The 15520-nt window shown below is 35.9% G+C and overlaps 1 protein-coding gene across 6 annotated transcripts in view; it reads left to right on the plus strand.

Annotated features, from left to right (window-relative positions):
- FBXO16 (F-box protein 16) overlaps nucleotides 1-15186 on the plus strand; it is a 75929-nt gene extending 60743 nt beyond the window's left edge. For 3 of the 6 annotated variants that reach the window (XM_074287580.1, XM_074287579.1, XM_074287578.1), the window contains one exon: nucleotides 6559-15186. In XM_074287580.1, the coding sequence (XP_074143681.1) occupies nucleotides 6559-6720 (162 nt within the window). In that variant the 3' untranslated portion in view covers nucleotides 6721-15186. The other 3 variants (XR_012486054.1, XM_074287581.1, XM_074287582.1) reach the window with 3 other exon arrangements.
- The last annotated feature ends 334 nt before the right edge of the window (nucleotides 15187-15520 follow it).

The raw sequence follows: 15520 nt of genomic DNA on the forward strand, positions 1-15520 counted from the left end.
GAGAGAGAAAAAATAAGAACCAGAACAGATCCCTGGGGATAGGGTTTATGTTATGTTTATATTATATATTATATTATATTATGTTATGTTTATGTTATGTTTATATTATGTTAATAAGGAATTGGAAAGAGGACAAAGAACCAACTAATGAAGGAGAGAAAGAAGGTAAAGTCAAGTAGAAGAATACCCAAAAAAGAGAATCCAGTCGGTGAGGGTAGTGAGCATGGAAAGTTTACAAGAAAGATGAAGACTAAGGAAAAGCCATTGAATTTTGTAATCAGTAGGTCACTAGTGATCTCTTGTTATCTCAGTGAAGTTATGGAATATGCTTAGGTATAAATGGTAGGGACATAGTTTGTGGTGAAAAGAGCAAAGCAAGAAGCAGTTGCTGTGAATGAGATGAGGGAGTCAGTAATAATGGTAGATGAGGCTTATTGAGCATCAGTAAGGACCTCACTAAGGTTATATAAATCTGTAATTTAAATTGATAAAGGGGAAAATCAACTTGATTTTTTCCCAGAAACATATAGTTATCCTGGAATAGATTCAGAAAAAAGAGAACAATAGGTCTTAACTAGGGATGATCATTGATTTGGCAAATAGCAAAAAGTATGTTTTGGGGGACAGGTAGTATTCTAAGGCAGTAGTTAATAAAACAGTAAAGTGGTCAATTGTGGGTTCATGGCTGGATGTAGAAGCAAATGACGCCCAAGTAGAAGAGAAGGACCAAGAAAAAAGTATGGGTTAAAGAATTGGAGATTACAGTTAGGGCAAAGAGCATGTCTAATGAGATTGCAGAAATAGGGAGAGGTTCAGTTCACGGTTCTGCATCTATTGGCATCTCAATGAATATAAGCCACAAGAGCTAGATCTGACCTGCAAAAACAGGACCCTTATGCCTAACTGAAACTCCGGCTCCAAATAAATTTCTCCCTTAGCCTTTTTATAGATTGCATTGAGTTCCACATTCTGAAAGAGAGACTCCTGGATACTTACATCACAGAGAACATTTCTTTAGTAGTTGAAGATGATCCTTCAAATTAAATGTTGAGAATATGAGTAAGAAAATAACTCAGAGTTAGTGCATAGTCCATAGTGATCTATTTTATAAAACTTTTCTCTAAATGATGGAGATACAACATAGTGTATTGAATAAAGAATTTGCCTGGATGTCCGAGGTACCATTTCCTCCTCTGACATATTGGTAGTGTAGCCCCAGGTAAATTAGTTAATGTTTAAGAGCTCAGTAAAAGGAGTTTTCTGATCTTAGAGTGAGAAATCATAGTTCTGGTTCATATCCTCTGTCCTTAAAAGAATAAATAACCACATTATTTTAAAAGATTGATGGTTTTATTGGCAAGGGCAGACCCTCCACCAGAGCAGCTAGCAATATCTCCATTTCTCAATAGATAAGTCATCATGAATTACAGTTGCATCCTCCCAAAATTCATCATCTGACAACCAACCTTCTGGTTATGAGAATCTATGAGACAATCCTTGGGTAACAGAAAATATAGCTTACCACTGAGCCTATATTTAAAGTTTCTCTAGCTTGGTAGAAAGGATCTCTCAGTGGATGTTAACTAGCCTTCACTAACAGAGGTAATTTGGGGCCATAATGAGGAATCAGGGGATGACTTTAGTGTAGGACATGAATATATTATTATGAATAATTAGAGGTTACAAACTCTACTACAACCTATCTTTGAGCATTAATTATTGTTATTTTATGTTAGAACTTTCTATAAATTTGTTTTTTTAATGAAGAATTCAATCATGAGAAGTAGGTAATATTACTTTCACATCATGAACCCTTGTACTCACTGGATTAGGAATATCATTTTCTCTCTGGTTGGCTACATTACTGTCAGCCTATACTGCTCAGAAAATTAAAAGAATGACAGCCAGTCAACTTTGAGAAAAGGTCCTGCTTTGACTGAAGTGTTTAGGTAGTCACTAGCCCAATCTTACATTAGTCAGTTAGGTTTTTTGTTCATTCAACAAGTATTATTTTATCTTCATTCTTGCAGAAAAGAGAAAAAATGAATTTCTTCCAAGAACCACCAGGAGCACAGAGGAATCTTTCCATCTGTCCCTCTTGCCTAAGTATGATGTGAAAAACAAAGCATTTAAAATTTGGAGAGTGTGTTTAGTCATAATTTTTCCAGTCAGTGATTCTTGCTGGTTCTGGCTCTACCTAGGCACTCTCCCTTTCTCAGAACAAACCTGGCTTTGCTAGCATTTAAACAGCAACATTTTCCTCCTCCTCCTTATTAACATCAACAAACATTCATTGAGAACTGCTCCTTTCCAACTTAGTAAAACCTCCTTTGAAAGCCTTAAAGAATTCAAAGTCATCTCTGGATCCCTTGGTAAAATCTGCCATAATCTCTGATCTCATAATCTGCATGGGGAAAAAAATCACATGGATGAAGATTGTAAAAAGTCCAGACTTTGACATGCTCATATCTTGAACAGGCATTACAGACAGAGACTGAACTGAACCTGGAAGGAACTTGAAGGAGAAAAAGCTGGAGTACATTTGGGAAACTGCAAAGCTCTTAATTATCCCAAGATACTCTCTACCATCAAAGTTCATTTTAAACATATTTTCCTGATAATTCTTTCTAGCTGCAAATTGTAGGGCATGATGATATAAAAAGAACCAGTATTTTAGGTGATCCAAAGAGTTGTGGAAGGATTCAAGAAGTGCCATCAAGGATCACAATGAAACTTGGATGACCAGAAAAGGAAGTGAATCCCATCTCTAACGCATATAACTATGTGACCATGGATAATTCAAAACTCATTAAGCCTGATCTATAAAATAGGAATAATGCTAAGTGAAGTACCTATTTCACAAGGTAATTATGAATATAAAATGAAATAATGTACATGAAACACTTTGCAAACCTTAAGTGTTATATAAACTTCTGTGATTGTTGTATATATTATATATCAGAAATAAAAACTGACTAATGGGTAGTCCAAGTATTATTGCACTTGCATCAGAGGAAGGCCTCTGATATATTGAATAGATCTTCTATGGAGACTTTTTGTAAAGACACAGACAAGAATTGCACAAAATGAGATGGCATGATTGGTTTGCTGTCTGAATCATCGGGAAGAGTTACTCATATCAGCAAGATCTTATATCAGTGGATATATCAAGAAATAAACTTCATTGAACTCATCTGACTTTTTCATGTTGCATGAATTCTCATGAATGTGCTTGTATCTTTGGGTATGGTTGGTATCAGGGTAAGGCAGGATGAAATTTTAAATGTTTGTGGCCGAATGTCCTTCTCTCTAGCTTCGGCCCTGTTGTATCTCTCTTCCTCTCCCTTTCTTTCCTCTCATTCTTTTTTATGACCAAATACATACACAGCCCATCTAATACCACTAATCCACAAAGAAGGCAGTGTTGGGTGAAATGAGGTGACTGGAGAGAATTAATTTCTCTAGGCATGATGGTTATGGGTGAATGAACAGCTAAACCATTATAGCAGGAACTTGTGACTTTAAAAAAATTAAAATTGTACAATTTTAACAGCATTTTTAGAGAATCTCTCTGGTCAGGACCACCTTGTGTATAGGATACCTGTATGAAAAAGAAATCATTCTTCAGAGTAAGTTTTAAATCAAGCATCATTATGATACTTCATGACATTATAGAGAAAACATATAATGTATAAATTAATGAAGTTGGTATGTGCTTTTTCCTTATAGATCTCTAAGAATAAAATAGGTTGTCTTTTAGTGTGAAATAGAATGTGTTAGAAAGTACACTGGAATAGGGTCAGAAGATATGAGTTCTTACCCCAGTTTCATTATTTATTAGCTCATTTAACTTGTTTTAGCTTGAGTTTCCAAATCTAGAAAATAAGGCTAGTATTATTAATACTCTCCCACATACATACCATTTGTCTCATAGAATCTAAGAGTAAGATGAGAATTCAGGAGCCATCAGAACTGCAGAATTAATGTGGTACAATGGATGAAGCATTGACTTTGACCTCAGAAGATATGGGTTGAAATCCCTCCTGATACTTAATATCTGTGTGATCTTGGACAAATCACTTACATTCTCTGTAAAATGAAGTAATTATATTGATAACTTTTAAGGTTCCTTTCAGCTATAAATCTATGATCCTATAAACATATATCTGGGGGGAAATCCTACAATACCTAAAATTAGTCATCTATTCTTTGTAGAATGAAGGATTGTGCACCCACACCTACTCCCCATGGAGAGACCCCCCCTACCCTTGGATGGACTTAAGTCTATCAGAGCATCAACTAGCAATTGTGGTACCCTGGGCAAGCTTCATAAAATATGCCCAGGGAAGACAGCAGGAAAGTGATCTCCAATCAATCTTTAAGACAAATTCTATGGAGCATGGAAGAGACACAAGAACATCAGAGTCCACAGTTAGAAAATGCTGCAGGGAAAGATTTTTCCCTGATTGAGGTTGATAGGACAAGGTCAGACCTGGAAGGGAAAGGAACACGCACCTCTACTGGTTCCCATTTTAACTACTACTTTTAACAACCAGTTGTTTCTCCTCTTGTAAAGAGCTGTCACATCAAGCAAGCATTTATTTATGAAGCATCTCCTTTCAATAGGCTCCCAAAGTACAAAGACAAAAATAAAACTTTCTCTTAAGGAATTTATATTTCACTGTTATAAGATATTATATATATGTATATATATATGAATATATATGTATATATACGAATATGAATAAATATGAAATAAATACAAAGTCTAGGGAGAGAGGATGTCAAGGAGAGGGGGTTTAGGAAGGACTTCATGTAGAACAAGGCTTCTTAAATTTTTTCTACTTGTGACCCCTTTCCATCTGAAAAGCTTTTACATGACCCAGGGTATATAGATATGTAAAATAGGTATACAAATCAAACATTTACTGATAATAACTCATAATTTCACAACCCCCATGTTCAGGTTTGCAACCTCATATGGAGCTGTGACCTGTAGCTTATGAGGCTGAGATGTAGAAGGCAAAATATGAGCTGAAAATTGAAGGAAGTAAGAAATTTTGTGAAGTGCAGGGGGAAAAGGAAGTACATTGCAGACATCAAGGTCAGCCAATAAAAAAAGACAGAAACAAGAGCTGTACTATGGGAGGAACACTAAGAAGAGTCTGTAAATTTTGGTATCTTAGGGCAAAACACTGGTTTCTAGTGATTTCTGTGATCCTAATTGCTGGATAGTTTTTCCTTATTTCAAGCAGAATCAGCCTCTCTGCTAATTCTAATCATTTCCCTGATTCTGCCTTCGAGGACCAAGCTGAACAAGTCTGGTCTCTTTTTGACAAGAAGGCCCTTTAAATATTTAAAGATAGCTATGTGTTCTGTCTTAACATAAATTAATAGATGAATGAATAGAAGTGAATGAAAAAGTACTTACTGTGTGCTAAGAGCTGGGGGTACAAATAGAAAAAACAAGACAATTCCTGTTCTCAAGAGTTGTTCAGTTGTTTTTCAATCATGTCCTACTCTTCTTGATCCTATTTGGGGTTTTCTTGACAAAGATACTGGAATGATTTGCCATTTTCTTTTCTCAAAGAGGGAAAGAATTCATACATGAGAGTTCAGCTTCAGGGCAGATGGAAAGGTCTAGGAGTCCTAAGGATGGAGTGGATAGCAAGGTGCAGAAGTATTGATGGTATATCAGCAGGTCCAATGGCAGTGTCCAAGATCTGAAGAGTAAATGGTCTTATCAGAGGACCATGGGATACAGCAGAAGAGCATATGTTAAAGCCTTCAGATCCTCTATCTTAGTGCAAGGATTGTAATTGATTACTGTGTTTACCTGGGAGGTATAAGCCACTATAATAATTGTGTAATGTGAGGAGGTTTTGAGGGGCCTGGCTTATTCTCTACCACTAGGAAACAGGGAGAGGGGGTCCAAGGATCTGAGTATCATGGGAACTCTAGATTTTATCTAAAATGACTACAGGTAGAATGGGAAAGGTTAGTATCCAGTCATAAAAAAGGAAGGGGGACATTTGAAGGAAAGTTGGGGAGAAGGCAACTAATGCCCATAGGGTAAGGAAAAAGGATACCTCAGGTGACAGCTGTTCCCACTCAGTGACTGGATGGGGTCTGCACTTAGACCTAGGGAGAAGGACAGGAAAGGAAAGGGAAAAGGATTTACCTCTGCCTTCCCACTCCATTGTTGTCGTGAGCTGTCCACACTTAGCAGCCTTATGGAGTCTAAGCAGCGTGTGTCCAGGGGGAGAGCAGGGAGAGAGGGAACTGATCCTCACATGGTATGATCTTGCAGCCTGGTCCTCTTAGAACTATTGAAAAGATTAAAGGCAAATGTAGTGGGAAAACTGTGAATTGTAAACAACTATACCAATATTATTATTGTCTCAAGATAAAAGAAATATAAATGAAGAATTTTTCCCAGCACCATATTTTTTTTACTCTTTCAAATAATCAAAACAAATAGTTCTTTGGACATTTTCATTCTTTCAGAAATTAAAATATGAACTTCATTTCTGATTTCCCTCTCTTTCCCTCAAGCAGGTATCATTAGAGACAGACTCCTCTCCTCTGAAGGTACCAACTCACCTCAACTGGGCTTCTTATGAATCACTAAGATACACAAAAGCCAGAACCCAAATGGTCACTCATCACTTTCAGGAGCATCATAGATCCATTCAAGCTCCAGAGCTGAAACAGAATTAAAGCACAAAAGTGCTTTTATTGGTACCACAAGAAGATCTAACTATATTTAATGAATATCTGACTTTTTATCCTCCCGCTATGATGGAGACCTATGCAACTGAAGTGTCATATTTCCCCAAAATAATCCTACAGAATGCTCCAAGCTCTGATTTGGAATCTGAAAACCCAGATCTGGCTCCCTGGATTTGCTATTTATTAGCTGTGTGACCTTAAGCAAGTCACTTATCCCTACTCATTTTTTCCCCTTATCTGTTAAATAATGATAATAGGATCTCTGAAGAGATTGCATCTCTGAAGCTATGATTCTATGTGTATGTATAATTCGTATGTTTATAAGACATTTACAAACATTGAGAGAAATGTGATTGATCATTCACACTTTTGTGTACTAAGACAACTAAGTGAGATTATCAACACTCATAGTCAGACTAAGCAAAATGGGATAATGCCCCAGCACAATTTTGTCAGGACTATATGCTGCAATCATGAGGAAAGATGATGATATTTATAGCTTGCTTTTTAAAAATCTGCAACATGCTTCATATATATCTAACCACAACCCTGTGAGATAAATACTGAAAGTACTTTTTATCCTATTTTTCAGATGAATCTCAGAGAAGTTAAGTTATCTGCTCATGGTCATAGGGTTAATAAGTGACAAGGGTATGTGAATCCAAACCTTCATGATTCCAAAACTCAGAATAGATGTAAAAATAAAGGTGACCCAGAACCCTCACCATACCCAAGCATTGGCGATTCATCAAGATTTCCATTTATTGAGATATGGGGGAGGGAGCACAGGTAAGAATTCCTAAGCAAGAGAATCTAGGGCCATAACCATTGGTTATAATGGGTTTAGGACCATAAAAACGTGGTGGGTCTTAGAACTGCAACCAGAAGGATTTCTTCAAGGCCCATGGAGCCTGATGAGTGACTCAATTTTTCAAGGTGCTTTACTTAGACAGAGGTCATCAATTACCAAGTCTCAGGCAAGTGCAGATATGTTTACATTCACTGTAATCTGCAATTGTTTATTGTAAGAGAAGTATAGGATCAAATAATTGGAATTAGTGTCCCAAGAGCATTTATATATTTTAATAAACTATTAGAAGTGCAGGGACATTAGATGAATGAATGCTTAAGTTGAGTCATCTGACATTTTGTAAACACACATATGATATTTGACAAATATATCTCAAAAAACTGATTATATATCTGAGTCAGAAATTAATTGGATACTTATTTACCTTCAAAAGGTAGAGAAGTAATACAGCAACAACCTTAGGTGTGTGTCTGTCTTTTATATGTCATTCTCAAAAATGAATCTAGATGATGATGGATTTTTGAGTATATGCTTCCAAGAATTATATGATGTCATAATTTTCATTACAAATAAATATAGCTATTATAAAATGTCTTTCCACTTTACTAAAAACGCTCCATATTCATCTTCCTTCCTCCCAGCCTAATCTGAAAAGGACTTTATCAAGACTTCTCGTAGGGTGCAGGTGGGTGGGTTTGGCAGCATGGTAGAAGCATTCTTGGTTTAGGAGAAGAGAAGACTGGCACAGATGGGAAGTTTCCACACAGGGAGGAGCTAGAAATGTTCTGCAAGGAGCCAAGCGTTGGAAAATGGGATATGGATCAATAAGCTGAAAGGCTAGAAGCAACTAATGATGTACAGAGGGGAAGTGGGATAGACACGGTCCAAAGGGGCTCCCAAGATGTTAGATCTAAGGTTGGGTGAAAGCGTTTTAGGTAAGAAGTTAATCTTGGGTTTAGCAAGACTTTTGTAGATTTGCTGTTTTCAATGTCCTGCAAGTTGTTTTTGATCTCCTGATTTGCCTGACTGGCCCCTTTCTCCAGTTTCTTCTGGAATTGACTTCTGGATTGCTCTTGTTTTTCAGCTAACCCTGACTGGGACCCTTTTGGGGGTTTTCTTGGCAAAGATACTGGAGTGATTTGCCTTTTCCTTCTCCAGCTTATTTTACAGATGAGAAAATTGAGGCAAACATGGTTAACTGACTTGTTAAGAAGTGTCTGAGGCCAGATTTGAACTCAGGAAGACGAGCCTGATGCCTGGCACACTATCCACTGTACCACTTAGCTGCCCACTATCATCTCATTGTTTATGATAACAATGGTCTCTGAATGACAGTGGGCCCTTGACCTGGACACTTATTATTGTAATCCTTGAAGAGTCTGTTGGGGAATTAGGAGTTTTTGTGTTCCCTTAACCTTGTTACAAAATGTCTCTTTCATCCCCTACCTCAGGGCTTCTTAAACTTTTTCCACTTGGGACCTCTTTTTGCCCAAGAAATTTTTATGCAATCCCAGGTATACAGGTATATAAAATCGGTTTATGAATCAAACATTTACTGATAATAAATCATAAAGAAATTTATTTTAAAACAATTATTTGGTATATGTATGTATATATATATATACACATAAGATTTTATCATTTATTAAAGATAAAAGGAAATTTACATATTAATGAAATGGATGTGCTTGTTTATTTTTACATAAAGAATTAAATCTTGTAGCACATATTTTACCTATATCAGATTACTTGCTCTTAGGTAGAGGGGAGGTGAGGGAGAGAAAGAAGAAGAAAAATTTGGAACACAAAGTTTTATAAGAATGAATGTTGAAAGCTGTCTTGAAATCTATTTGGAAAAATAAAATACTATGGAAGGTAAAAAAATATTTGCTATCTCAAAAAATAAATCTTGATGGAATATTTGATATTTCAGGATATAAAGTATCTTCAACATTTTTCAGAGTTGATTGATGTTTTGATATTTTGAGACCTTCATATTCAATTACACAAGAGGGTCAAATTGAGACTCACACTTTAAGAAACTTTAATCTATCTCACTACCAATTACTTTACTCTTGAGTGTCTAGAAAAGGGGTTCAGAGGAGTTGTCTAGATTGGGCAGGTGGGAAAACCAGGTGCCTTTCAGGGTAGGGTCAGTCTTATAAGTACAAATGGGAGAGTGAATGTATTTCAATAGAACTAGAGCCAAAAGATTTGTGGATACACAGATCCATATAACCAGAAACCAACCATGGTGTTAAGGAGCTTAAAGAGAAACTTTTTGATTAGACCAGCAGGTAGTCAAATCACTCAGCAGCAAACAAACAGAGAAAGATTCAATGATAGAGTTTGCTGAGATCAGCTGCCATGGACACATGGCATCCTTTCCTCTGTAGGAGCTACTCCTCTGAACTCCTGAATATGGCACCAGCCATGAATCCTTCTCTCCCCTCAGCTGGATGAACCACAGGGGGACAATTCATCTGTAATCAATCTAAGTACCACATGGTGACTGTGGATGACTGACTGTATTTTAAAGTCTAGTTAAAGCTTATATATCGAATCATGTAGTTAATCATGAATTGACATAAAACATCTCCACTCTCTCACTCCCTTCAGTTTCTAAGGTTATTAAAAGTTAATTATTCAAGATTGTCAGAACTGTTGGTTGATTTTTTTCCTCTATTAGAATACCAATAAGCATATTTTAAACAACAACAACAAAAATTACTGGGTATTAATACTGTCTAAAAGAGTTAAGGAGGCTGCAACTAAATAGGAGATAACATAATGGATAGAGTCAAGAAGACTCATTTTCCTAAGTTCAAATCTAGCTTTAGACACTTACTAGTGTGACGCTGGGCAAGTCATTTAATCCTGTTTGCCTCAATTTCTTCATCTATAAAATGAGTTGAAGAAGAAGAAAATGACAAACCACTCCATATCTTTGCAAAGAAAATCCCATAAAAAGTCAGACATAACTGAAACAATCAAGTGACAACAAACTAAATAGAAAGATGACTTGGGTTCCCCTTAATGAGGAAAATAAGAGAATATAATGAAACATTTTTTAAAAATACACAGAAGGGAAGGATTCTGGGAAGATGATAAGAGTAGGTTCGCAAAATTTCAAGCTTTTTAGATTGCCTCCAAAATAGAATAAATTTGCACTTCAGGGCCAACATAGACTGGTGAAAGATCAAGAACACTTAGAGCAGAATAGGGATCCTCCAGGTACAATCCAAGAAGATCTGAAAAAAAGACTCAGACCAAGGATTAACCTGAATGAGGTGCGCACACCTCCCGATTAGCTCCTCCTAAAAACCAAGTGAGGACTAGTTGGGTGTGGCTGCAGCCTTAAAACTTCCACTTCCACAGCTTGTGGAGTTGGGATCTGAATCTGGGTACACTGAGTGAACCTCAGCTGATTAGCATCATCAGGTCCAGCTGTGTGTGCTGCTGAGAAGTGGCCCCAACTGGGAAGGAGCCAGCCTCTGAGTATAGAGTGTAAGGCAGGGATGCTGCTGGCTGGGGGCACTTGCAGAAATAGGTGGCTCAGTAGATAAAGTACTAGGTCTGAAGTCTAAAAGACTGGAATCAAAACCAGCCTTATTATTATTCTTATTATCTGGGCATATTAATTAGCTTCCATTTGTTTTATTTTTCTGAACCATAAAATGGGTTGATGTGAAGACCAAATGAAATAATATAACAGAGCATTTAATAGTGTCTAGCACATCCTAAGTGCTATCTAAATGTTAGCTCTTATTATTAGCAATAATAATATTTATAAAGTACCTGGAACATAATTATATAAATTATAATTATTATTGTTATTATTATGTTCACCTCAGAAAAACTCCATCTCTATTATCTAGTGAATTGGGTTTTTTTTAAAGCCTGTATTTTCTTTAGCATAGAGGAAGAAAAACAGGATCCACCTGGTTTGGTCTCTCTGTTTGGGGGTACTTTATCAAATATAACCATTAATATAGTTTTCTGGCTGGAAAGAATACAGCCAGGTGGGGATCCTGATAACTTAAAGAGAAGGTCTGAACCTCTATTCATTTTTCCTCTTAAAGATAGCATGACATTCAACACTCTTTTCTTGTTTTGTTGCTCCCTATTCACAAATAATGGAACACTTAAACCACTGTCTTTTTGAGAATACATTTTCCCTGAGATTGACATGAGGAGGCACCGAAGACTATCTTTTGTCCACAGAAACCAGTCTGTAAATTCTGAGCCTTGGACTCCTCCTCTTGTCAATGGTCATCTGCTTTGATGCAGAAACTTCTGCTTTGAGTCAGTTGCATTCAATGGATTTCCAGAGCTCTTGAACTCATAAAGTCACCTCCCAAGCTGGATACTTCTATTTTGAGATCAGTGTTTGATTATTTAGGATCAGGCCAAAAAACATAAACACAGAAGGAATGACCCCAAATCCAAGCTTAGGCTTACCTAGACAGGACATGTGTGGAGTATCATGTGCTGAACATTTTGTCCTTTATTAAAATCTTACTATTTACTGAATATAGAAATTATTTTTTTAAGAAAAAAACTTCCTGGCAATCTGAGCTCTCTGAAAGTGTGATGGTCTTTAGGATCAAGTCAAGTTAATAAGTATTTATTGAGTACTTCCCATGTTCCTGGCATTGTGCTAAATACTGGAGATACCAAGAAAGGCAAAAACAGGGTCCTTGCCCTGAAGATGTTCACATTCTAATGGGAGACATAGCATGCAAATAACCATGTGCAAACAAGTTATACACAGGATAAATTGTAGATAATCTAAGTGAATGTACTAAAATGGATGAAGTATAATGAAGAACTAAGAAAGACTTTTTTAATTAAAATTTTTATTTTTCCCCAAATATATGTTATATAAATTTTTTAACATTAAAAAACTTTAAAGTTCCAAATTCTATCCCTTCCTCCCCACACCTGAGGTGGTAATTTGATATAATTTATACATGTGCACTCATACAAGTGCAATCATGTAAAACATTTCCTTATTAGTCATTTTGTAGTAGAAGACATAATTTTAAAAAATGAAAAAGATAAAAAGAAAGTGAAAATAGCGTGCTTCAATATATGGTATCAATTCTTTCTCTGAAGGCAGAAAATGTGGTTTATCATTAGTCCTTTGGAATTGTCTTAGATAATTGTATTGCTAAGAATAGCTAAGTCATTTGCAGAGTATCGTCATAAAATATTGCTATTATCGGATACAATATTCTCCTGATTCTGCTTACTTCATTTTATATCAGTTCATTTAAGTCTTTCCAGGTTTTTTTGAAGTTATCCTTGTTATTTCTTATAATACAATATTCCATCACAATCATATTCCACAGTTCATTTAGTCATTCATTTCTCAATTGATGGGCACAATCTCTCAATTTCAAATTCTTAGCCAACACAAAAAGAGCTGCTATAGATATTTTTGTACAAACAGGTCCTTTTCCCATTTAAAAAATATTATTCTTTTGGATATTGACCTAACAGTGGTATTGCTGGTCAAAAGGTATGCACAGTTTTATAGCCCTTTGGGCATAGTTTCAAAACTTTCCAGAAGGGCTTCTTGTAGGATGTGAGAATTGAGCTGACTTGAAGGAAGCCAGGAAAACTAGGAGATGGAAATGAGAAAAGAAAGCATTCCAGACATGAAGGATAGGCAGGAAAAAATTCATGGAGATAGGAGTTGGAGTATTGTATTTGAGAGACCAAGATGGCTAATATTCCTAGGGGATTAAAGTAGATTTTTTAAAATATTTTTTTGTTTAAGTAGATTTTATATTTGAACTTGGAGGTAACAGGTCATCAGACTTGACAGGTTCTCACTCATTAAAGGTCTTTAAGCAGAGGCCACATGACCATTTGTTAAGGATATTGTGAAGGAAGGTTCATGAGGTCTTTTCCAATCTCAGTTTCTATAATTCTGTGACATCATTTGTGACATCTGATAGACACAGGGGACACAATTTTAAAATTTTGACCAATAAAGTTGTTTGTGCAACATATGGAACAGAGGAGTAATATAAAACATTACAGAGCAGAAAAAAGCTGGAATCAATAACAAAAAAGAGCTGCTGTCAATGTAGCTGAAGAATAGTGGATACATTAGAATGAGTATTGCCTCTTTCAAAGTAGTGCCCTTGTGAGGTAATTCACTTATATCAATGATCTTGTCATGACTCAATTTTTTCCCAAGCATTTTTAGAGTGCATCTTTGGGAATAGCCTTCAGAGCTATAGTACCTAGAGGCTTTTGAATATCTTCAGGCATAGAACATTTTCATCCTTCAAGGATGAATTTGATTTGGGATAACAGTTAAAAGCCAGAAGGCAGATTGGATGAATGGTATGGGTAATAGAGTTGCTGACACCATCAGCATGGGAGGAGCTTCCCTGGCTTTGATCACAGGGAATGTTAGTTCTGAAAGGGATGTTAGTTCTGAAAGTGTGATGAGCAAAAAACAGCTTATATAGACTGCTACAGTGATATTGTAGCTACTTTGGAGAGACAGTGTTCATTTAGTAATATGCGAGTTCTAGCATATTGAGTTAGGGGGAAAAATAGCCTCATTATTTTATAGTCAAAAGTAGTGGTTCAGAAAAAAATCAAAATATGAGCAATGTGAATACTGAGATATTGTCTTCATGTAAATATTGAACTCCCCCTCATTTGTAATTACTTAGTAAATGTTCTGTTTCTCTGTGCTTAAGTAAATAAATTGTCTAAGAAAAAATATGACATGAAAGTGAAAAGCACATTTGACTGTACAAAATGTTCAATGGGATATAGAAATTTGGGGAATAAGGGTGTAGAAATTGGGGGGTTGACCCCATTCCTACTAATGAACTTAATCTTTAATTAGGGATGGATAACTTTTTGTTGATGTTCGGCCATGTTCAGCTGTGTCTTTTTTTTGCCTTTTTCATATCCCCAGTGCTAAGTATAATGTTTAAGATGCAGTAAACACTTAATAAATAGTTATTAACTCACTGATTTTTAAACTTTAGTTCCAAATTGCTTACTAGAGTGGCTGGATCAAATCCACAGCTCTACCATCATTCAACTAATGTATGCATCTGTTTCTACAGTCTCTCTAATAATCTTCATTTTTACTTATCTGATAGGTGTAAGGGGGAATCTCAGAGTTGTTTTCATTTGTATTTCTGTAATTATTAGTGATTTGGGGAATGTTTTCTTTTCATTTTTCTGTTGATAGTTTGTATTTCTTCTTTATAGCCTTTGACCATTTATTTGTTGAGGAATGGTTGTCATTCTTATGAATTTGAATCTTGGCTATCAATTATCAGAGAAACTTGCTACAAAGATTCTCACCCCTCTCACCCCAAGGAACTGTAATCTCTTTTAACTTTAAATGCATTGATTTATTTTGTGCAAAACCTTTCAATGTTATCAATCAAAATTATATTTTATCTTCTATGACCCTCTTTTTTCACTGACTATTCCTTATACCTGGAATACTCTTTCCTCCTCATGTCTGCCTCCTAACTTCTATATCTTCCTTTAAGTCTCAGTTAAAATTCTACCTTCTATTAAGAAACCCTCCCTGATCTTCCTTTTCCTCAATTATCTCTTATTTAATCTGTATAATCATTCTTGTGTGTGTGTGTGTGTGTATTAGCAGGATTAATACATATACATTTATATAAATATAAAGATATAGGATATACACATATGGCTCCTATGTGTATACATACATACAAATATGTACACATCTATGTATATGTATATATATGCATATTCACATGTATATATACATATACATATATCCTTGTGATAAGTAAAAACCCATCATTTCTGATAACCTGTTACTTCCAAGATCAAATCTGTACGTAGTGGTTTGCATATTGTATTCTTCCCTCCATCGCCATCTCTCATTTGATTGTGAGTTCCTTGAAAGCAGAGACCTTCCTCTTTGTATTCTCAGAGCTTAGCACCATGCTA

The sequence above is a fragment of the Sminthopsis crassicaudata genome, chromosome 2 (genome assembly GCF_048593235.1).
Source record: "Sminthopsis crassicaudata isolate SCR6 chromosome 2, ASM4859323v1, whole genome shotgun sequence".
NCBI classification, from domain to species: Eukaryota; Metazoa; Chordata; class Mammalia; order Dasyuromorphia; family Dasyuridae; genus Sminthopsis; species Sminthopsis crassicaudata.